The sequence below is a fragment of the Acomys russatus genome, chromosome 1, assembly GCF_903995435.1.
Source record: "Acomys russatus chromosome 1, mAcoRus1.1, whole genome shotgun sequence".
NCBI classification, from domain to species: Eukaryota; Metazoa; Chordata; class Mammalia; order Rodentia; family Muridae; genus Acomys; species Acomys russatus.
The window spans coordinates 25,097,524-25,119,825 of record NC_067137.1 but is presented as its reverse complement, the minus strand read 5'-3'; the positions used below and the strand labels follow the sequence as shown (position 1 = coordinate 25,119,825).

The 22,302-nt window shown below is 41.8% G+C and overlaps 1 protein-coding gene and 1 non-coding gene across 2 annotated transcripts in view; both read right to left on the bottom strand.

Annotated features, from left to right (window-relative positions):
- Window positions 1–22,302, bottom strand: part of Rab10 (RAB10, member RAS oncogene family) — a 52,733-nt gene that overhangs the window by 4,134 nt on the left and 26,297 nt on the right. Inside the window, exons 2-4 of the mRNA XM_051143005.1 lie at window positions 11,549–11,609; window positions 5,702–5,840; window positions 533–622 (exon numbers count right to left, since the gene is read on the bottom strand). Of these exons, the coding sequence (XP_050998962.1) occupies window positions 533–622; window positions 5,702–5,840; window positions 11,549–11,609 (290 nt within the window). The remainder of the gene's footprint in view (window positions 1–532; window positions 623–5,701; window positions 5,841–11,548; window positions 11,610–22,302) is intronic.
- Window positions 20,824–20,961, bottom strand: LOC127197320 (small nucleolar RNA SNORA2/SNORA34 family). The gene has a single exon (XR_007831649.1). It is a non-coding gene; the product is annotated as a small nucleolar RNA SNORA2/SNORA34 family (small nucleolar RNA).

The following is a 22,302-nucleotide window of genomic DNA, read 5'->3' as shown; positions in this document are numbered from 1 at the left end:
AAAGAGGCAGGTAATAAAAACAATCCTCTCCCTACCTCAAGAGTTCACTTCAGAGATTCTTTTTTTTTTTTGGGGGGGGGGGGGGGTTCAAGACAGGGTTTCTCTGTGTAGTCTTGACTGTCTTGGACTTGCTTTGTAGACCAGGCTGGCCTTGAACTCACAGTGATCCCTCTGCCTCTGCCTCCCGAGTGCTGGGATTATACTTCAGATACTCTAAGTCAGGTATTTTGTCCTTACATTAGAAGCTTGACATGATATGTCACATTTCTGGCAGTCTTTTAGTTATCAAACTTCTGAATCTTAACTGACACATTAAAGTTCTATAATTAACACTTGCTGAGGCATTTTTCTGTATAGCTTACATAAAGCTAACAAATACGAGGCACAGATGCACTGCAGTTCTCCTCCTCATATTAGTCACACAGTGGAAGGCTCTCACAGACAAGCTTTTGTTTCCACAGCAGCATGCAGTCACAGCAGTCAGTCCTGTCACCCACCATGCAAGAAGGGAGCTCAGTCTGCTCACTCTTACCTGTTCTCCTTTGCCTTTAGGTACAACTCTCTTGTCATCCATGTCACACTTGTTCCCTAGTAACATTCTCTCCACATCTTCGTTGGCATGCTGGAACAGATAAAATGTTACTACTGCACACTGATGTGAATTATGACTCAATAGTCTCTAAACACAACTGTATGTTTCTTGAATCCATGTCCTTTTCTATGTATCTGTGCACGTGGTATGGAGAGGGAAGAGGTCAGATCAGGTGTTTTCTACTACTGTTCTCTACCTTTTTTTCACTTATTGGACCTGGAACCACTAACTGGCTAGACTTGCTGACCAGTGAGTGAGGCCCAGGGATCCCTGTCTGCACCTCCCAGAACTGGCATTATACGCCTACACATGGGGCTGGAGAGGTGGCCCTGTGTTACCAGCACTGGCTGTTCTTCCAGAGGATCTGGACTCAATGTCCAGAACCCACATGGCAGCTCACAACTGTCTAACTCCAGCTCCAGGGAATCTGATGCTCCATTCTGGCCTCTGAGAGTACTACATACAAATGGTGCACAGACATACATGCCTGCAAAAACCCCCCTTATGATAAAATAATTAAAAAAAAAAAAAAAAAAAACAAGCCGGGCGTTGGGGATCTGAGTTCAAGGCCAGCCTGGTCTACAAAGCAAGTCTACACAGCCAATGTTATACAGAAAAACCCTGTCTTTAAAGACAAAACCAAAAACCAAATAAAAAAACAAAACCAAACAAACACAAACCCTACCCTGCCATGCTGACTTTTGATGGCTATTGGAGAGCTGAATGAGGCTAGTCTTCATGTGTGCACAGCAAAGACTTCGCCTGCAAAGCCATTTTGCCAGCCCCCCTGCTAAGACCTACAGCAATTTTTTATGCTTATGCACATTTTTGGCATTTGGCATACACATGTCTGTGCAAGAATCAGAGCCACTGGAATTTTAGTTACAGACCAGACAGTTGCGAGCTGCGATGTGGGGCTGGGAATTGAACTGGGGTCCTCTGGGAGAGCAGCCAGTGCTCTTAACAGCTCCCCACAGCAAGTCTTAAGGCACCTAGCAAAGGACACACAACCCCTAAGACAGACCCTCAGCAAACACTACTTTTCTTCTAGAAGAGCTTGCCTCCTTCTAGATACATTCTCTCCAAAAACAAGATCCAGGTAGAACATCTGGAAACAGAGTCATGCAGAGCTAAATCAAGCTGACTTCAGATTTTGTATGCATTATACCCATGTATACCATGAAAGCCCTGAGTAAAGGTTAGCCCTTGTTGTCTCTGATAGGTGAATTATATATTACAAGTAAAATCTCACTTAAATTAGCTGAAAACAAATTTAGAATTTCAGTACTCTGGAGGCAGAGGCAGGAGGACTGCCAGAAGTTGAAAGCTGTCTTGGTCTATATAGTGACTTTCAGGCTAGTCTAAACTACAAAAAACCTAGCTGAAAAATATTGGAAAAAAACAAAACCAAAACTACTGATTTGAGTTTAAAGGAATCATTTAAAGAAATAATTAAATACATTTTAATTTGTGATTAGGACAGAAGTTAAAATAGAGGCTGGATGTGGTGGTGCGTGGTGTTAATCTCAGCACTCAGAAGGTAGAGGCAGGTGAAATCCCCTGTAAATCAAAGCCAGCCTGGTCCACATAGTGAGATTCTACATGCACAAGCACGTTGAGTGTACACACACATGAAAGCACACTTGGCTGGACCTGGTTCCTCACTGTGTGCTTTGAAGTGCTACAGACAAGACCAACAGTGGAAACACACAGGGACATACTTCTTACTTAGTAAAATATACCTACTGGTAGTTATGATCTTGGCTCAGACTTCCTTTTTTCCTATCCCTTTTATATGAAGCAATCGATTTGTCTACAGCAAAACTAAGAAAAAGTACCTAAAGAACAGCTGACGCTGCTTTTGTATTCCCCACCCCAACCAAATTTTTACAAGTCAGAACAGCATTAAAACTCTTCAGTCATTAAATTGAATCTAAGGCAGGGTGGGAAAGCTGGCTCGACACCCAAGAGCACCTGCTGCTCTTGCAGAGGGGCCTGGTTGGATTCCCAGCACCTACATGTGGCCCACACACCTTTAACTCTAGCACTAGGGCATCTGTACACTCTTCTGACTTCCATGACACTAGGCACACATATGGTACACATATATACACGTAGACAAAACATTCATACACATACAATAATCCTAAAGGAGAGCAAGTCTGTAATCCCAGCACTTGGAGGTGGAGATCAGGTGTTCAGGATTTAAGGTCATAGAGAGCTGAGGCTAGCCTAGGCTGTGTGAGACCCTGACTTAAAGACCCAAACAATCACAAAACCCTTTGTGCACTCAAATGTCAACAGTAATAGAACTGGGAGCTGGAGACAAAGCTTACTGCTGCCTCCTGATCAAGTCTTTTCAGAGACCTCACCTCACGTGAGCTAGCACCTTTATTTCACTGCAGAAAAGACCTTCAGCACAGCCTGGCAAAAACAGCTGCTCTCATCTTTGGGCTGCAAAGACGGCTCAAGAGCCGAGGGCACTTGCTGTTCTTCCACGCCCACACCAAGCCAAACACAACCACTAGCTTCAGGGTATCTGATGCTCTCTTCTGACATATGTGGGCACCCACACGCGTATTTGCTCATACAGGCACATTCATATAAGGAAAAGTAAGTCTTTTTAAAAAGGTAATTTCAGGACAAGTCAGTGTGAAACAGCCAAAATTTATTGAGATGTTAACCCACATTTAAGCACAGAAGTTAATAGAAAATGTGGCTCCTGGGGAAAGGACTGCACAGCCAACTGTGGGCCTGACTTAAGCATCTCAGCAAATTTTATTGTTGCTTTTTTTGTTTGTTTTGATTAGTTGTTTCTAGACAGAGTTTCTATATGTTTGTAGTCTTGGCTATCCTGGAACTCAGAGATCTGCCTGCCTCTGCCTCCTCAAACGCTGGGATTACAGGCTTGTGCTGATTACTGAAACTAGTATAACTTTTTAAAAAAGTTTTTAAAGATTTATTATTATGTATACAGTGTTCTGCCTGCATGTACACCTGCAGGCCAGAAGAGGACATCAGATCACATTGTAGATGCTTGTGAGCCACCATGTGGTTGCTGGGAATTGAACTCAGGACCTTTGGAAGAGTAGGCGGCTGGCACTCTTAACCACTGAGCCATCTTTCCAGCCCAACTTTTTTTTTTTTAAAGATAAGTTTTCACTGTATAATTTTGCTGGCCTTTAACTCTGAGAGACTTGCCGGCTTCTGCCTCCCAAGTGCTGGGACTAAATGCAGGCATCACCATGCTGGAATTTTTTGATGGCTTTTAAATTATTTTGTTCTAAAGGACCTTCCACCTGTTTCCATGCCCTCTTTTTTCTGTAAATGACATCACAGGGTGGTTTCTGAGGGACACTGGATAGGATTACAAATTTGTGAAGTGAAACTACAGATCACAAGCATTGAAGGGAGCTAAGATAAGTTTTCTTTGTAAATGAAGTTTAATAAAATTTCTAGAAAATTACAAGCTAATATCTAGGAAAAAAGGAAGGTCATATATGCCAAACCTATTATCTAAAAATCCTTATTGGGAATGTCTTTATATAGAAGAAACAATCTCTCTTTGTGGGCAAACTACACAGTAAACTTTACTAACTGCACTGGCACTCTTGAACCTGGCAGAATTTCAACGGGATATGGGACAGCTTTCTCAATTCATGTACCATTAGTTGCCCTCACGGTCTTTCCTGCCCTACAAGTATGCTAGGAAAAGAGTGACAAGGACTGGGAGATATCTCAGTTGGTAGACGGCTTGCCTGCTGGATAGCAAGTCTTGGGTTCAATCCCTAGCAACACATAAACTGGAAGGGGCATAAAGATTAGAAGCTCAAGGTCATCTTCAAGAAGCTCAAGGCCAGCCTGAGACATATGAGACCTCAAAATGCAGTGATAAGGCCACCCACAAAACAGACAATACTTGGAGCTTCAAGGCAATGAGATGATTCAGGGGGCCAGCCTGGCACCATGAAATGGATCCTTGAAAGTCATATAAAAGTGGAAAGAGAAAACAGGCTCCACAAGGTTGTCTTCTGACCCCCTACATGCATGCCCTGACATACAGAGTGCCCTCTGCAACACACACACACACAATCTACAGACCTTACAAAAATATCCTGAGAATGCCTATAGCCAAGTAGTCACCCTGCTTTGCATATCCAGCCAAAGCTTACTTTAAAGAGTAAAGTGTAAACACCAGAAGGACAGCAATATGGCACGAGTAACAATTGCAACAGAAAGCCTCAAAGCTGCAGCAATGAAATGGATATGCTTTAATATAGAACTTCAGCTTACAGAAAAATCTGTGTGTGTGGTTTTTTTTATTTTTTATTTTATTTTTATTTATTTTTTTTTTTTTGGATTTTGGAGACAGAGTTTCTCTGTGTAGCCTTGGCTGTCCCAGACTTGCTTTATAGTGCTGGGATTAAAGGCATGTGTCATTACGCCTGGCAAAACCTGTTATCTTTACATGCATATGGCTCTATTTCTTTTTGGTTAGATTTACTGTCTTAATAACTGAGCATTTCAAAATGTCTGGAAGCAATATGACCTTTCCATTACTTAGTAATTAAAACAATTTTAAAAAATGAAATCATTCAATAAAATTCACTGAGAAAGAATTCATTTACGTGAGCGGTGGTGGTACATGCCTTTAATCTCAGCACTCAGGAGGCAGAGGCAGGTAGATTGCTGCGAGTTCGAGGCTGGTCTGGTCTACAAAGCAAGTCCAGAACAGCCAAGGCTACACAGAGAAACCCTGTCTCAAAAAACCAAAAGAATAGGCGGGCGGTGGTGGCACACGCCTTTAATCCCAGCACTCGGGAGGCAGAGGCAGGTGGGTTGCTGTGAGTTCGAGGCCAGCCTGGTCTACAAAGTGAGTCCAGGACAGCCAAAGCCACACAGAGAAACCCTGTCTCAAAAAACAAAAACAAACAAACAAACACACAAACAAAAACAAAAACAAAAGAATTCATTTAGAGAAAAGCATCATAAAAACCACTGGTAGTTTTTGTTACCTTGTATATACAGAGAGAGCTACTGAACAAAATTTTAAGATGAACTAATCAGAAGTCTGAGGAAGAGAGGGTTTATGTACCCCCTAGGTCTTACCTCATCTATGTTTCTAAGCCACTTGCTGATATTTTCAAAACTTTTACCATTGGTGATGTCATACACTAGCATGATGCCCATTGCGCCTCTGTAGTAGGAAGTTGTGATCGTGTGAAATCGCTCCTGGCCTGCTGTGTCCCTGAAATAAAGCAAAAATACACAGATTAAAAATCTTTTATCACAAAAGAAAAACAAAAAAGCACTCTTTTGAGATAGGCTAGCCTCGAACTTTAAGAAAGCTGAACTCATATCTCCTTCAGCCTCTAAACAGCATCATAAGAATGCCCAGCTCCACTAATTAATGACCTATCCATATGAGCTGAAAAGAAAAAAAACAGTAGTAGCAAGTGACATATGCGCGCGCGCGCACACACACACACACAAAGTTTGAAATTATTTAGTAAATACCCACAATAAAAACTGCTGGATCCATTTTATTCAGATTTTTGTTTGTTTTTTCTTTTTTTGTTTGTTTGTTCTTGTTTGTTTTTTCAAGGCAGGGTTTCTCTGTGTAGCAGCCCTGGCTGTCCTAGATTCAATTTGTGGACCAGGCTGGCCAGGAATTCACAGAGACCACCTGCCTCCTACTCTGGAGTACTGGGATTAAAGGCATGCACTACCACGCCTGGCTCTCAGATTCTTGACTTTATAATGCAACACAAAATATGTGAAATTTTTAGATCATTTAAATACCATAACTTTTAGGATCATTTTTAAAAACTGTAGCCGGGCGTGGTGGTGCTCGAACTATGAGTTCAAGGCCAGCCTGTTCTACAAAGTGAGTCCAGGACAGCCAAGGCTACACAGAGAAACCCTGTCTCTGAAACAACAACCAAAAAGCAATAAAGATAACTGTTTTTTTTTGTTTGCTTACAAAATTACTCACTTCAGACTGCCCTCCATCCAGTCCTGCAGACGCTAGCCAGGTATTTTATCACTGTACTACGCCCTCACCTTCCCTCTCACCTCATTTTATTGAAAAAAATTTAAAAATTATTATTTTTTTTTATGAACGAATATTGTGTCTACAAGTTATGTCTGTGTTCAACATGTGCGGCCTGTGCCCATGGAAGCCAGAAGAGGACATCAAATCCTCTTTGTACTTGAGTTATAGATAGTTATGAACTGCCATGTGGATGCTTGGAATTGAACTTGGGTCCTCTGGAAAAGAAGTTAGTGCTCACCAGACCTCTTCCTTACCTCTCTTTAACTAAGCTTGGTGTCTCTCACCTATAACCCCAACACTTGGGAGAGTAAGGCAAGAGGATTACCAAGTGTTCAAGGTCACCTTGAGCTACACAGTGAGTTTGAGATCAGTCTAGACAACAAAGTGAGACCACGGGTGGTGGGTGGTGGGTGGTGGTCAGGGTGTTGAATGCTCCAATTAGCCACTATCAACCACAGGGCCATTTTCCTGGCCAACAGCTCCCTCATTCTGAGGACCCTATAGTCTTTTGCAAAGTGTTTGGTCACTGTGACTCTGCACTGGTAGCCTCATCCTTTACCCAGAGGTAATGGCATCATCTCAGCCTGTGTCCAACGAACTCCTTCTAACAGTTTGTACAAGGCCTCTTTTGTAAGCCAGAGGAACAAAACACTGCCACCCTGCAACTTTGCCAAGGTCACGTGAGACACCATTTCCAAGACCCACAGCTACTTCAAGGATCCTCCTCCTGCCCCAGAGGCTGACAAAAATCTCCCTCTTGGGATTCCATTTACTGTCCTATAAAAACTCACACTAAAGTCTCTAACAGAGCACCTGGCTGCACCTGTAGCTACCCTGAAGTATGTTAAGAGACATGAGCAGGATTAGAAGCCAATAATGGGTTAAGACAAGAAAGTAATTTTAAATAACAGGGTGACAGAAGGCCTCACAGAGTAAGGGAAGTGTCACATCACTACATGGGAAACAGTGTTCTAGAAAGGGAAGAGGGTGGGAATTTGCAGGCCAGCAGGGCTAAATGGGAGCTGTCTTTCGAAGTCAAGAAGAAACTATGTAATACACACACGTTTGTATTCATGTGCTTTATCTCCATTATTTTTAATATTCTTATGTGCTAACAATCAGAACAAGAAAGAGTTATATGAAAAAATATTATTTGTGTATCCTCAATCTCCCCTTTCAAATTTCTGGGGGGAAAAGTAATTGGTTCTGAGTTGTCCAATATTTCCTCTCCCTTCTTGCCTTGGCTGTCAGGGTTTTCAGTTAAATTCTACAAACAATTAAAACAGAAGTTGAATAATAGTATGCTCAATTTTTCTCATTTGCAATTTCCTGTGCATCTCCTGTTAATATCCTGCATTTAGTTATAAAGCACTTCAAATCATGTCACGTTAACATGGTAAGAAACCATTACCTCTGGGTAAAGGATGAGGCTACCAGTGCAGAGTCACAGTGACCAAACACCTTGCAAAAGATTATAGGGTCCTCAGGATAAGGGGGCTGTTGGCCAGGAAAATGGCCCTGTGGCTGACAGGATAAGTCTTTTGCTCCGTGGGTGCATGAATGAATGCCTCCAAGAGTATATTACCTCGTTCCTCTTCACTATCCATTCACATCACACAATTAGCAAATTATATACATATTTCATTGTTAAATCTGTGACTAAATTTTCCACTAAAAAGGAACACACTTAGCTAAACCTACATCATAGTACCTACAGAATGGGTTTGCATTGTAATGTTGGTTAGCTATGAAATACCAACATTAAGGATATTAATATATCTTCTTTATTAATGCCCCCTTAAGAAGGGTAATCATCATTCTGTGTTCATAGAAATTTGTTTTAATCAACTGCACTACTATCCTGTTACTTGATTGAGTTAAAACTTATTTGTTGGGGTTGATCTGGAGCTATTATGTATTCAAATGTTAATTGCTTGGCCCCCAAGATCCTTACGAGCACATTTTCTTTTCTTCTCTCTTTTTTTTTTTAAACTATTTTTTATTTAATTTTAATTTATGTGCATTGGTGTGAGGGTATCAGATCTTGGAGTTACAGACAGTTATGAGTTTCCATGTGGGTGCTGGGAATTGAACCCGGGTCCTTTCGAAGAGCAGGCAGTGCTCTTAACCACTGAGCCATCTCTCCAGCCCACGAGCACATTTTCATGTATCAAAATGAGATGATGTAAACCTTGCCTCCCAATTTATCCTTGATTAGCTCAATACAGTTACCTACACCCGGGACAGGGCAGAAGAAAGGTCAGCAGAGCTACGGTTCTCAGGCTTCAGGGTGGCAGAAGGACCACGAGGTAAGAGGAAGGAGGAAGAAAGGGGCAGGTCACCATGGGTTAGCATGAACTTCCAGAAGCACATTCCCAGGAGGAGCTGGCTCTGAGGACTGGCATGATGGAGAGAAGCAGCCCAAACAGAAAACATATGTGAGTATTTATGGGGTTTCAGTTGGGAAGTAGACAAGACTCTGCCCAGCTCCAGTGTGTTAAGGCTTATTAAAAAAAAAAACTAACAGGTTTCTGTGTCTCTTATTTATAAAATAATGGGTTAAGAATAACTGCCACTTAGAAATTATATGAATCATATTAAATAGTAATACTCATTCAACATTTATTTTCCTATTTGGGGGCAGGGGAAGCACATACACAACAAGAAACACAGGTGGAAATCAGAGGACCACTTTGAGGGGAGCGCTCTACCATGTGGATTCGGAGGGTCAATTTCAAGTTGTCAGGTTTGGTTGCAGACACCTTTTCCTATTGAGCCTGTTTTTTTTTTTTAACTTGTCTTCATTTTTCTCAATCATAACACCTAATTACTGCCTCTCATTTCTGTTAGAATAACTCAAGCTGGAGAGATGGCTCAAAGGTTAAGAGCTATCTTCAGTGTTCAATTCCCAGCAACCACATGGTGGCTCACAACCATCTATAATGAGATCTGGTGCCCTCTTCTGAAATGAATGCAGGCAGAACATTGTCTACATAATCAATCAATCAATCTTTTAAAAAAGGAAAAAAGAATAACCTAAGTAATTTTTTAAAAGATTTATTTATTTACTATTGTGTGTACAGTGCTTTGCCTGCATGTACACCTGCGGCCAGAGGAGGGAGTCAGATCACATTATAGATGGTTGTGAGCCACCATGTGGTTGCTGGGAATTGAACTCAGGACCTCTGGAAGAGCAACCAGTACTCTTAACCTCTGAGCCACCTCTCCAGCTCCAAGTAATTTTTTTTAAGTTTTCTGTGCATCATTTTCATTCCTCATACATTCTCTCTGCCCTCCAATGCCCCACCTCCGTCTCATTAATACTTTTCAATATAACTGTACCTTACCAAATGACCTGGCTCCTTTGTTTGCTTTTTAAAATATGGTAGCATGTAGCCAGGGCTCTCCTAGAATCTGGTATGTAGCCTTGAGTTCCTGATATCCTGTCTCCACCGTCCCCGAACTAGGATTACAGACATGTGCCACCATGCTGGGCTTGACTTGAGTTGTTCTAACTATCCTTTTCTCATGGATCCTCATGCTAACCAATCTCCACCAATGAGGAGTTGTTGTTGTTGTTGTTACTGTTGTCATCATTATTGCTCACACAGATGGCTGCCTGTGAGCGTAGGCAAGGGCCTGCAGATGAAAAGCCCCTGAAGCTAGGGTTCCAGGTGGCTGTGAGCTGCCTGATGCAGGTGCTGGGAACTGAATTTGGATCCTCTGCAAGAGAGAAGTGTTTTTAACCACTGACCCATCTCTCCAACGTACTTCAAACCAGAAGTCTTACCACCTTTAGGCTAACAAGTAACCCCCTTTGCTCAAGACTAAAGCTGCCTGTTTGTTGGTGAAATTACTTTTAGAACTTCTCAGACACATAAATCCAAGTCTAATCCAGTGCTCTAGATTCAACCCAAAGAGTAGAACTCAAAACCACAACCATCTAGCCAAGCGTGGTGGCACACGCCTTTAATCCTGGCACGTGGGAGACAGAGACAGGTGGATCTTTGTGAGTTCGAGGTCCTGGTCTACAAAGCGAGTCCAGGCTACACTGAGAAACTCTGTCTCAAAAAAGCAAAAACAAAAAACCCCACAACATCTATACTGAGGTCTGGTGCCCTCATCTGGTGTACAGGCACTTGTGCAGGCAGAACACTGTGCATATAATAAATAACTCTTATTTTAAAAACAAACAAACAAAAACTGAGCCTGGCGTGGTGGTGCAGGCCTTTAATCCCAGCATTCAGGAGGCAGAGGCAGGTGGATCTTTGTGAGTTTGAGGCCAGCCTGGTCTACAGAGTGAGTCTAGGACAACCAAGGCTACACAGAGAAACTCTTGTCTCGAGAAACAAAACAAAACAAAAACCTGAAGAGCAATTAAACATGCACGTTTTATAATTCCTTTTTTAAACTATAACTTATACTTCTAAGCCTGCCTTCACTTTATTTTCAAAATCATGTAGTTTCCCTCTGCTATTAAAATGCTTTTTTAAAAAATCTAGTATAACCAGGTTGCTAAAATCATGAGGCAATAGCAGAATTTTCCTTGCAGAAATAAAAGATGCACAGCTGAGAGAATATTGTAAAATACTATTACTCCCAATATCATGCTATAAAAGGAACGCTACATTCCTAAGAGTCAAAGCAGAATTCTCCCTTTGGTCCACGTGGGTAGGTGAAGCTGTGTGCTTTGGACACTACTAAAACAGTTATTTTTAGTCTAGGCACAAATATTATGGACCATGAAGTCAATGGCAGTGATTTTTACCTCCTGAAAGGTCACTGGTTGCTTGTTCAGGAAGGGCAGTCTAGAAGATGCTAAACAGATGGCAAAGGAGAGTGTCATTGCAAACCGTAAGCAACTGGTACCAACACAGGAAGTAAGTAAATGCATCACTTACCATATTTGTAGCTTGATCTTCTTTCCTTGTAGTTCAACTGTTTTGATCTTAAAGTCTATTCCTGTAACACAGGGAAGGTAAACTGTAATTGCTGCTTTATACTTGCAACAATCAATTTTCCTGAAGTCAAATACTTATACTTTTGAAACCAGGCTGCTTGTACCTATACACTGAGTAAATATCCATATGTAAGTACGCATGTCCATGACTTGAGTCAAGTAATACAAGATCCAGCCTGATAGAAACAATAACTATGTAGAAAGGACTTTAACAAAGTAGGAAATAAGAAAAAAAATCTAGTATTTTAGTTGGAAATCTTAGTGCCTATCTCTTTTTATTTTTAAAATGTAGACAGAAAATCCCCTACCACACAAATACCATTGGGGGGGGGGGGTTGTGTTTGAGACAGGGTCTCTCTGTGTAGCCTTGGCTGTCCCAGACTCATTCTGTAGACCAGGCTGGCCTCACAGTGATCCACCTGTCTCTGCCTCCCAAGTGCTGGGATTAAAGATGTATACCACTATGCCAGGCCTTTTTTTTTTTAAGACAGAGTAATTTTGTAGCCTCACTGACTGGCCTGGAACTTGCTATATATAGACCAGGCTAGCCTCTAACTCATGGTGATCTACTTGACTTTGCCTCCCAAGGGCTAGGACTCCACAGTCTTTCTTACAATATACAACGAACAAGCATTGCAATAAAATACATTTATATACATTGAAATCATGCGTTCTGATCCCACAAATTAAAATGGAAATCAGTAACAAAAAGGCATGTAGGAAAATTGCAAAAATATTCAGAAATTCATGTCAAAGAAGAAATAATAAAAATTATGGGGAAGGGCTGGAGAGATGGCTCAGTGGTTAAGAGCACACTGGCTGCTCTTCCAAAGGTCCTGAGTTCAATTCCCAACAACTACATGGTGGCTCACAACCATCTGTAATGAGATCTAGCGCCCTCTGTACATTCAGACAGAACACTGTATACATAATAAATAAATAAATCTAAACAAAAAAATTATGGGGAAAAGATCAAACTGAAATGAAGTTTTGTGAGACAAAGAAGGCTGATAAGATGGCGATGGCTCAGTCAGTACAGTGCTAGCCACATAAGCATGAGGATCTATCTAACTTGTTGGCCAGCAAATCTAGCCAATTAGCATCTCAGGTTCAGTGAGAGACCCTGTCTCAAAAATATGATAGCTGAACCAGCAACAACCTGATTCTGCCAAGCCTGACAATCTAACTTCCACCCATGGGTCCATACAGTGGAAGGAGAAAACCATATGCCACAACCAGTCTTCTAACCTTCACGTGTAAGGCCCCTCCTTCAAATAAGCAAGTAAATAAATATATTTAAAACAAAGCCCCAAAATATAAGGTGGACAGTGATTGAAGAATACTACCCATCAACCTCTTGCCTGCATACATGCATGTACACGTGTACATGTACAAACAAATACACACATACACACAATCGAGAGAAACACCTTCACTGTAAGAATAGGGCACTTCACCGGGCACGCAATGGCACATGTTTATAATCCCAGCACTAAGGGAGGCGGAGGCAGGCTGATCTCAGTGAGTTCGAGGCCAACCTGGTCTACAAAGCAAGTCCAGGACAGTCAAGGCTACACAGAGAAAGCCTGTTTCAAAAAACGAAACACAACAAAACAAAAAAAGAATAAGGTACTTGGATCTTGTGGTGGTGGCACAAGCCTTTAATCCCAGCATGCAGGAGGCAGAGGCAAGTGAATCCCTCTTGAGGCCAGCCTGGTCTACAGAGCAAGAATATAGTACTTACTAAAGCCTCTTCTCAATCTGTCTGTCAAGCACTAGATTCACAAAAGAGGTATCAATCCAAACTCCAACTGACAGTAAACAACAATGAAAATTGTTTAAAACTCAAACACCTAAAGGTAAACTGAACTTCAGAACAAAAATGCTGCCATCTTAACAATGGATAACACAGTAAAATCTTAAGGTGATTAGAAACCTTTAGGTAGTCAGGAGGTGGTGGCACATGGCTTTATTCCCAGCACATAGAAGGCAGAAGCAGGTTGATCTCTGTTAGTTTAGGGCCAGCCTGGTCTACAAAGTGAGTCCAGGTCAGTCAGGGCTGTTAAACAGAGAAATTCTGTCTCAAAAAACAAAAACAAAACCATCAAAAGAACCCTTTAGATGACTCCAGTAACTGTTTGCAATGTCCACACTGCTTCCCATGTCAAGCAGAAGGGTGACAGTTTAGGCTGGAGAGATGACTCAGAGGTTAAGAGCGCTGCCTGCTCTTCCGGAGGTCCTGAGTTTGATTCCCAGCAACCACATGGTAGCTCATAACTATCTTTAATGCGATCTGGTGCACTCTTCTGGTCTGCAGGACTTACATGCAGGCAGAACACTGTATGCACATTAAATAAATAAATCTTAAAAAGGAAGAGCCAGGAGGTGGTGGCGCACGTCTTTAATGCCAGGACTGGGAGGCAGAGGCAGGAGGATAGTGAGTTTGAGGCCAGCCTGGTCTACAAAGTGAGTCTAGGACAGTCAAGGATACACAGAGAAACCCTGTCTCGAAAAACCAAAAGGAGGAGGAGGACGATGACGACGACAGTTTAATAGTACCCACCATTAATGAAGTTTAAGTATTACAGAATATGCAAGTACTTTTGTCTAGGGGAGGGATTAATATTTGAGTCTTGTTTCCTGGGGAGCCAGAAAGGGGAACAAGAGACTGAGCTCAATCAGAATCTCTGGCTCCAGAATACAGGCATACACCACACACCAAGTATTTTCAGTGTGTGTCTCACCAATACCAAATGAAATCTTCTCAGACATGAAAGATAGGAAATAATTCACCCCATGTGTTAGAACATGGTGTCTCAGAGTATGGCACTGTAACAGGATGTGCTGCAAAAAGTCTTGAGAATTTAGAGTTCATTAACCGTTTTCCAAAAGAAATTCAACCTAGCTGCACCCACAATAATGACAGCAGGCAATCAGGGAAAGCTGGTCAAGGGCAGGTGGGGAGAAGCATCAAGCTACAAGTCTCCTGGCCTGCAGGACGGACAGGACACCTGCTCCACAGAAGATGATTCACAACCAAGAGACACAGCACACAGCCTGCTTGGAATACAGACGACTCCTCATTTTCCCTGAACTGTCACTACCACCCCAAGCAGGAACCTCTCTACTCCAAGACCAGCCATTTCCGCTAAAATCATTTTCTAATCCTAAATTGCCGACAGCTAACTTTCCACTCTCTTTCTCAAAAGGACATTTAAGTTTCAATCACCCGACCCTTCTTTGGATCTCATGTTGTGTGGCTCTGTACACATGTGCACATTAATCTTTGAGCTTCTCTCTGCAGATTCAATTACAAGCATTCCGAGTCAAAGTGGGAATTTCTATACACATGCATCCTTCAGAGACAGCTATGAGAAGACAGTTTTACCAAACCAAGAAAGAGGAAGAAATCACTACCAGAGTGATGAAAAGAACAAACCAAACTGGCCTGGAGAGCAATGAGAAGTTATTTTTAAGAGGGGTGCCTTATACCACTCAGGAGGTAGGTTAGTCTCAGCTACAAAGCAAGTTCAAGCTCAGTCTGAGCTACGTGGGGCCTAGTCTTTAAAAGAAAAAGGAGGAAGAGGGATGTCTACTGGGCCTGGGGGTGGATTGTGAAAGAGAAAATAGCAATACAATCTATAAAAAACAAGTTCTGTTGGTTCTGTTTGAGTTAAAGGAAAGTACCCGAAGCGCTAGGTGACTATAAACTAAAGGTAACCAAGAAAGAAACCACAACTACGGTTAAGCACTTAACCAAAATGTGTTCTTACTATTGAAAAGGAAATAATGAGGTATCAGGGACATCTTGTGGTGTTGAGGTTTTTTTTTTTTTTCTTTCTTCATCTTTTTTGGTTTTATGAGACAGGGCTTCTTTGTGATAGGCTTGGCTGTCCTAGAACTTGCTTTTAGACCAGGCTGGCTTCCAACTCACAGAGACCTGCCTGCCTCTGCCTCCCAGGTGCTGGGATTAAAGGTGTGCACCACCACTGCCCAGCTGGAATTGAATTGAATTGAATTTATTTATTTATTTATTTTGGTTTTTGGAGACAGGGTTTCTCTGTGTAGCCTTTATTTATTTATTTATTTTGGTTTTTGGAGACAGGGTTTCTCTGTGTAGCCTTGGCTGTCCTGGACTCGCTTTGTAGACCAGGCTGGCCTCGAACTCCCGAGTGAGCGCTGGGATTAAAGGCGTGCGCTTCCACACCCAGCTTGGTACTGAATTATCTTCCATAACAATAACAATGGGTTCCTGGGAGCTGGACAGATAGCTTAGTATTTAAGAGCCTTGGCTGTTCTCCCGAGTTCTGGGGTTCAATTCCCAGCACCCATAAGGCAGTTGACAACTGTCTGTAACTTCAGCTCTAGGAGATCCAACACCCTCACAGACATATATGCGGGAAAAACACTAATTCGCATCAAATAAAAGTAAGTAAATAGCACTCAGGAGGCAGAGGCAGGTGGATCAATGTGAGTTTGAGGCCAGCCTGGTCTACAAAGAGAGTCCAGGACAGCCAAGGCTACACAGAGAAACCCTGTCTCAAAAAACCAAAACAAACAAACAACAAAAAAAGTAACTCATTTTTTAATGTGTTCCTGAAAACGGGGGTTCCCCCCCTTTTTAAGTTACAAGAAACAGAATCTAGTAACAGAAGAGCCAAAAATGTCTGAGAAAGGCAAAACAAAGAAGAATTTGTTGTTGTACCTACTATATTAACAAAAATTAAAATTAGGTTAACCAATGAGGTCTATCTTCAAGTACACCCTCTCTGACACTAAAATGCCAACTGGATCATTGTTGTGTATAAACAAAGATACTCATGTCATGTTTCTTAGCATGGCCACTGCAGTTTTCCTCCTGGGGTCACAATCAATTTATTTTGTTTTGATAGGGCCTGGTTATATAAAGCTCACACTGCCTCAAACTCTATCCTTTTACCTCCATCCTCCAAGTACTAGGATTATAGGTGTGTTCCACCATGCACAGCTACAATTTTATAGCTTAACATTTTCCTAAGTAAATACTTTTGTTATTTATACCTACTTTTTATACTCATGGATGCCCAGCATGGAAAATTAAGCAGAAAAGCATAGTATAAAATTTAGGGATCAGGACTAGAGAATTGACTCAGCAGTTAAGAGCAATTGCTGCTCTTGCAGGAGACCAGGGTTTGATTTACAACAACCCACACACAGCTCACAACAGTCTGTTAAGTCCAGTTCCAGAGAATCTGATGCCCTCTTCTGACCTCTGTGGACACAAGGCACACATGTGGCGACACATACATACATGTAGGCAAAATACTCCCCCCACCTTTTTCCCGAGACAGAGCTTCTCTGTGTAGCCTTGGCTGTCCTGGACTAACTTTGTGGACCAGGCTGGCCTCGAACTCACAGCAATCCGCCTGCCTCGGCCTCCTGAGTGCTGGGATTAAAGGTATGCACTACCATGCCCAGCCTCAAAATACTTTTTAAATTTAGGAACCAGAGTAAAATAAAACTAGCTCAGCTGCCAAGAGAAGATAGGAAGACATACCAATCACCCTTTAAGATTCTGCCCAGAGGAATCTCCTACAATGCTGTGGCCTGCTGAAACACAGGATCTGACCCAATCAGTGATGCCCCTAACAGATTATGCTTATATAAAAACACAGAGTTTCTAGTTTTTGATAATTCCTGAGACTCAGCTTCAAGTGTTTCATTTACTACAGTAAGCATGTGTATCAACATTCAGCTGCTCGAGAGAGACACCAGAAGACATGCTTGAACTGCATATGGCGGCACTCACCGCTAATAGCACTGCTGGGGAGTCAGGGTATGAGGATCACTGCACATTCAAGGGCAATCGGTCGGCATTATGGAATTTGTTTTAAAAAGAATCAGCCCTGTTCCACTTAAATGTTACACACACACCATCCAGTGGCAAGAAGACTAACTGCAGCCTCGAGCATCAGGAATTATGCAGTGATCAATGAAGGCACACCCATACGGCCCTTCAGTGAGCTCAAGTTTATCAATTTACAGATTAATTGTCTTTTTTGTTTGTTTGTTTTCTGTTTTTTCAAGACAGGGTTTCTCTGTTTCAGTCCTGGCTAGCCTGGACTTGCTTTGTAGACCAGGCTGGGCTCGAACTCACAACGATCTGCCTGCCTCTGGTTTCCGAGTGCTGGGATTAAAGCCAACCCACCACCACGCCCAGCCAATATTTATGACTTTTATCAAGTAAAGTCAAATGTCTCCGAGAGGAATTAACAATCAAATATAGACACATTGAATGTCTTCTGGTCTTAGCTCTTTCATGAATAATGCATTAATAGTAAATAAAGATATTCATTCATTCTCATAACCCCCCCCCTCCCTGAAAAAGGGTTTCTCTTTGTAGCATTGGATGTCCTGGACTCCCTTTGTAGACTACGGTGGTCTCAAATTCACAGAGATCCCCAAGTGCTGGGATGAAAAGCGCGTGCCAGCACGCCCAGATGACATTCTTTTTGTAAAGTTTTAAGTGCATGCAAACAAGTGTCTTGATATTATGTCGAAGGATAAGGATCCTTTTATACAATAATAACCGCTTATTAGCACTGTCCAAGAAGCTCTTTGCCCAAGTTACCCCATTACTCTAAACAACCCTATTCTACATTACTATTTCCACACTATAAATGAGGAAACAAACTGGGAGGCGTAGTTTACTTGTAGAGTATATGTCCACTGTTTAATCCTTATTTCAATTCTACCATTTTAGAGAAGAAATGAAATGGAGGCTGGAGAGATGGCTCAGAGGTTAAGAGCACTAGCTGCTCTTCCAAAGGTCCTGAGTTCAATTCCCAGGAACCACAAGGTGGCTCACAACCATCTATCATGAGATTTGGTGCCCTCTTCTGGCATGCACGTGTACATGCAGGCAGACACTGCATACAAAATAAATAAATAAATAAATAAATCTTTTAAAATAAAATGAATGTTTTAAAAAAGAAGAAATTAAAAAAAAAAATTTCCAGACATGGTGGCGCACACCTGTAATCCCAGCACTCAAGGGAAGCAGAGGCAAGCAGATTTCTGTGAGTTCAAGGCCAGCCTGGCCTACAAAGAAAGCAAGTCCAAGACAACCAAGGTTACAAAGAGAAATTCTGTCTCGAAAAAACCAACCAAACAAACAAACAAAGGGCAACAACAGCATTAATACCAACAAGCACTACATTTTATTTGCTTGTTTATTTTTTGAGACAGTGTCTTACTACGTAGCCCTGTCCATCCCAGAAATTACTATATAGACTATGTAGGCCTTGAACTCAAAGCGATCTGCCTGCCTCTGCGAGGATTAAAGGGATGTGTCACCATGCTGGATATGCACTACATTCTTCATGCACACTTAGTCATAAAATTTTTTGGCAATACTGAAACATGTATTTTCTAAAACTGAAAATTACAGCAGTACAGAAAAGGGGCCTGGAGTACACAAGGGCCCCCAGGCTTGGGAGTAGAGAACAGGGCACACTGAGCATGGCCTTTTCTGTGACTCTGTTTCTCATTCCTTTTATACTTTCTACAATTCTTCTTTTCAAATTTGTTCCTAGATAAAACAAAAGGTGGAAAGAGGAAGCTCATCCACACTGCTCAAGCTGGGTTCTTCTTACCGCAATCTGTGCGTTTGTGGGTACATCACACCAGGGACTTGGAGCTTCCAAGCCTTCAGCCTCCAACTACGGCAGTATCATTGATCCCATTTGCTCTGAAGCACCCAGCTTTCTGAACCAAGTAGCTACTGGTTTCCCAAGCGCTAAAGAGAGCAACTGTGATATTATGCATGTTCAATATAAACCAATCTAATAACCTATCTTGTAACTATATATACATTCTTTTGGTGCTGTTCTGAATCCTATACCTGTTTTCTTCTCCTTTAGAAATAGTTCATTTGTACTACAATTAAGACTTACTGGGTTTGTATTATTTTTTATTTAAAAAAAAAAATCAATAGATTATTTTCATCTCACCCACCCAACCCTACCCCACTTTATTTTTTGTTTTCCCCCGAGACAGGATTTCTCTTGTGTAGCCTTGGCTGTCCTGGACTCGCTTTGTAGACCAGGCTGGCCTCCAACTCACAGAGATCCGCCTACCTCTGCTTCCCTGAATGCTGGGATTACGGGCGTGCACTCTGCCTTAAATTTGTTTTTGAGGCAGGCAGGGTCTTGTTACCTAGCCCAGGCTGGTCTTGAACTTGAAATCCTACTACCTCAACATTCTGAGTGTTGGGACTAGAGATATCTTCCCCCACATGTGGCTTATAGCGTTCCTATTTATTTTTAAGTGTATAAATGTTTTGCCTACATGTATAGATGAACACCATGTTTGTGCCTAGCACAAGGTCAGAAGAACGTAATGGATGCCCTGGAAATGGAATAAGGATGGCTATAACCCTCCATGTGGATGCTGGGATAGCACTCAGGTCCTCAGCAAGTACAAGTGCTTTCAAACGCTGAACCATCTCTCCAGCCCTATACCATTCGTTTTTAAGATGTGTCTTAGTGCTATTTTCTTTGTATCTATCCATAGCCTATAGGCTCAAATTTTTAAAATTATATTTGGAAATTGTTCAGCCATCATTTCTCCCAATACTGTTCTGGCTGGGCATTAGGCCAGGTAATACTGTCCCACCTGTCAGGACGCTCAGCTGCCTAGTTTCTGTTTGTTGACCTGTGCTTCAGTGTAAATAGTTTCTATTAACTTTCCTTTCTTTTTCTTCTAGAATGTATAATTTGCCAGAGATCTCTGACTGGACTTTTCATTTCAGATCCTGTCTCTTTCAATGGAACTTCCCCTCATCCCAAAGTTTCTACTTTGTATAAGTTCCAAGTATACAAGTTAGGGCCCTAACCGTACAAAAGGACACTGGTGCACACAAGCACGTTCATACAGAATCATGTTCTAGGTGGGAAACCCACAAAAATCATTTTTCTTGGTAACAGATTTAACAGATAACTTAATGGGCAAAAGCTAAATCAGTAATGTATTATTATACAGAAACTATAGAATGTCATCTAGACTATCAGCCACTCACTTCTGTCACCAATGACTCAGCTTTTTCTTAAGCTCCCTGGTCCCACCTCACCTACTCCCAGACAGGATTTTGCTGTGGCCCAGGAAGGCCTCAAACTCAATTCTCTTGTCTTAATCTCCCAAATGTTACAACTACAGAGCTAGGTACCATATCCAGGCAGATGTTTATCTCTAATGAACTGACCAATACCATTTTTAAGTTTCTGAAGTGGCCAACAGACCACAGAAAGTCATTTATTTAAGCACCTGCTTGAAAGCCACAGCTTCAGCAAACTGCTGGCTTTGATTCAGAGCCAAATCACTGGGTCTTTTTTTCTTGCCCCTTTCAACAATGTCCTGCCTAGGCTTTCCTTTAAGTACTTCATGCAACTGTCTTCTAGGTTTTTTGTTTGTTTGTTTGTTGTTTTTTTGAGACAGGATTTCTCTGTGTTGCCTTGGCTGTCCTAGACTCACTTTGTAGACCAGGCTGACCTCGAACTCACAGTGATCTGCATGCCTCTACCTCTCGAGGGCTGAGATTGAAGGCGTGCACTACCACACCCAGCACAACTGTCTTCTAAACTCATCTTTCTCATCACTGGATCTATCAACTAACTTCTCTTTAATAAAAGTTTTATTTTCCCATCTCTTTATCTATCTATTACTATGGGATTAGAAACTTATTTTATAAACTTTGTTGATGAATATGTAGACCTTTAATTTTAGAAAAGATCTCAAAGTGCAGGCTAGCCCTGAACTTACTATTCAAAGTAGCCCAGGTCAGTCTTAATGCTCAATATTTCTCCTGTCTGATTCTCATGTAGCCAAAGCTGTCCTTCTGCTCTCCACCTCATAAATGCTGGAGTGACAGGTGCACACCACCACACCTGGCAATACTGGTATGTGGACTGTTTTATTAAATGTTGAGTGTTGCCCTTGTGACAGATAATTGAGAGCTGGCTTAATCTTTTTTGCTTACTTTGTGACACTGTATATTTAACCACTAAGCTGCCACCTAGCTTAATCTTTTGAAGGCTTATCAGCCCCCTTTTTCTTTTTTCTATCCTTCCCACTTCACCTTTAGGGTGGTGTTAAACAGTCCTTTCTCTGGTTACTTTATCCTTAATGATAAGGATCTACTTACCACAATACAAACTAGACTGTCTCCAACCAAGCATGGGTGCCAATAACTTCCACCATTTCTCCATAGCTGTTACCTGTCCAGCCCACGAGCCTCACCCAATGTCAGTCAAAGAGACAGAAAAGGACCGAAGATTTCCTTATCTTACTTTCTAATCTTTAATGGCAGTCAATCCTACAAATTCCTGCCTTCCGTCCAGCTTGTGCTTTGTTTTTTAGTCCCTTGGTCTGAGATGACTGCCTTTCTCTGCTTGAACTATGCACTGGAATCTAGTTTCAGACAGAAATCCAAGAAGATTACAAGGATCAGTTGTTTCATATGCTTTGTCCAGTTTCCTAGCTGTTTGTGGCTAGAACACTGGTCTTGTACTAGTTACTTTATTGTAATCAGAACTGGAACTCCTCAAACCTTATCCCTCTTAAAAGTTAAGCAGTTGGGTTAGTGAGAAGGTTCAATGATTATGAGCACCAGCTGCTCTTCAAGAGGAGGCTCAACTCCCAGAACCTACAAGGTAATTC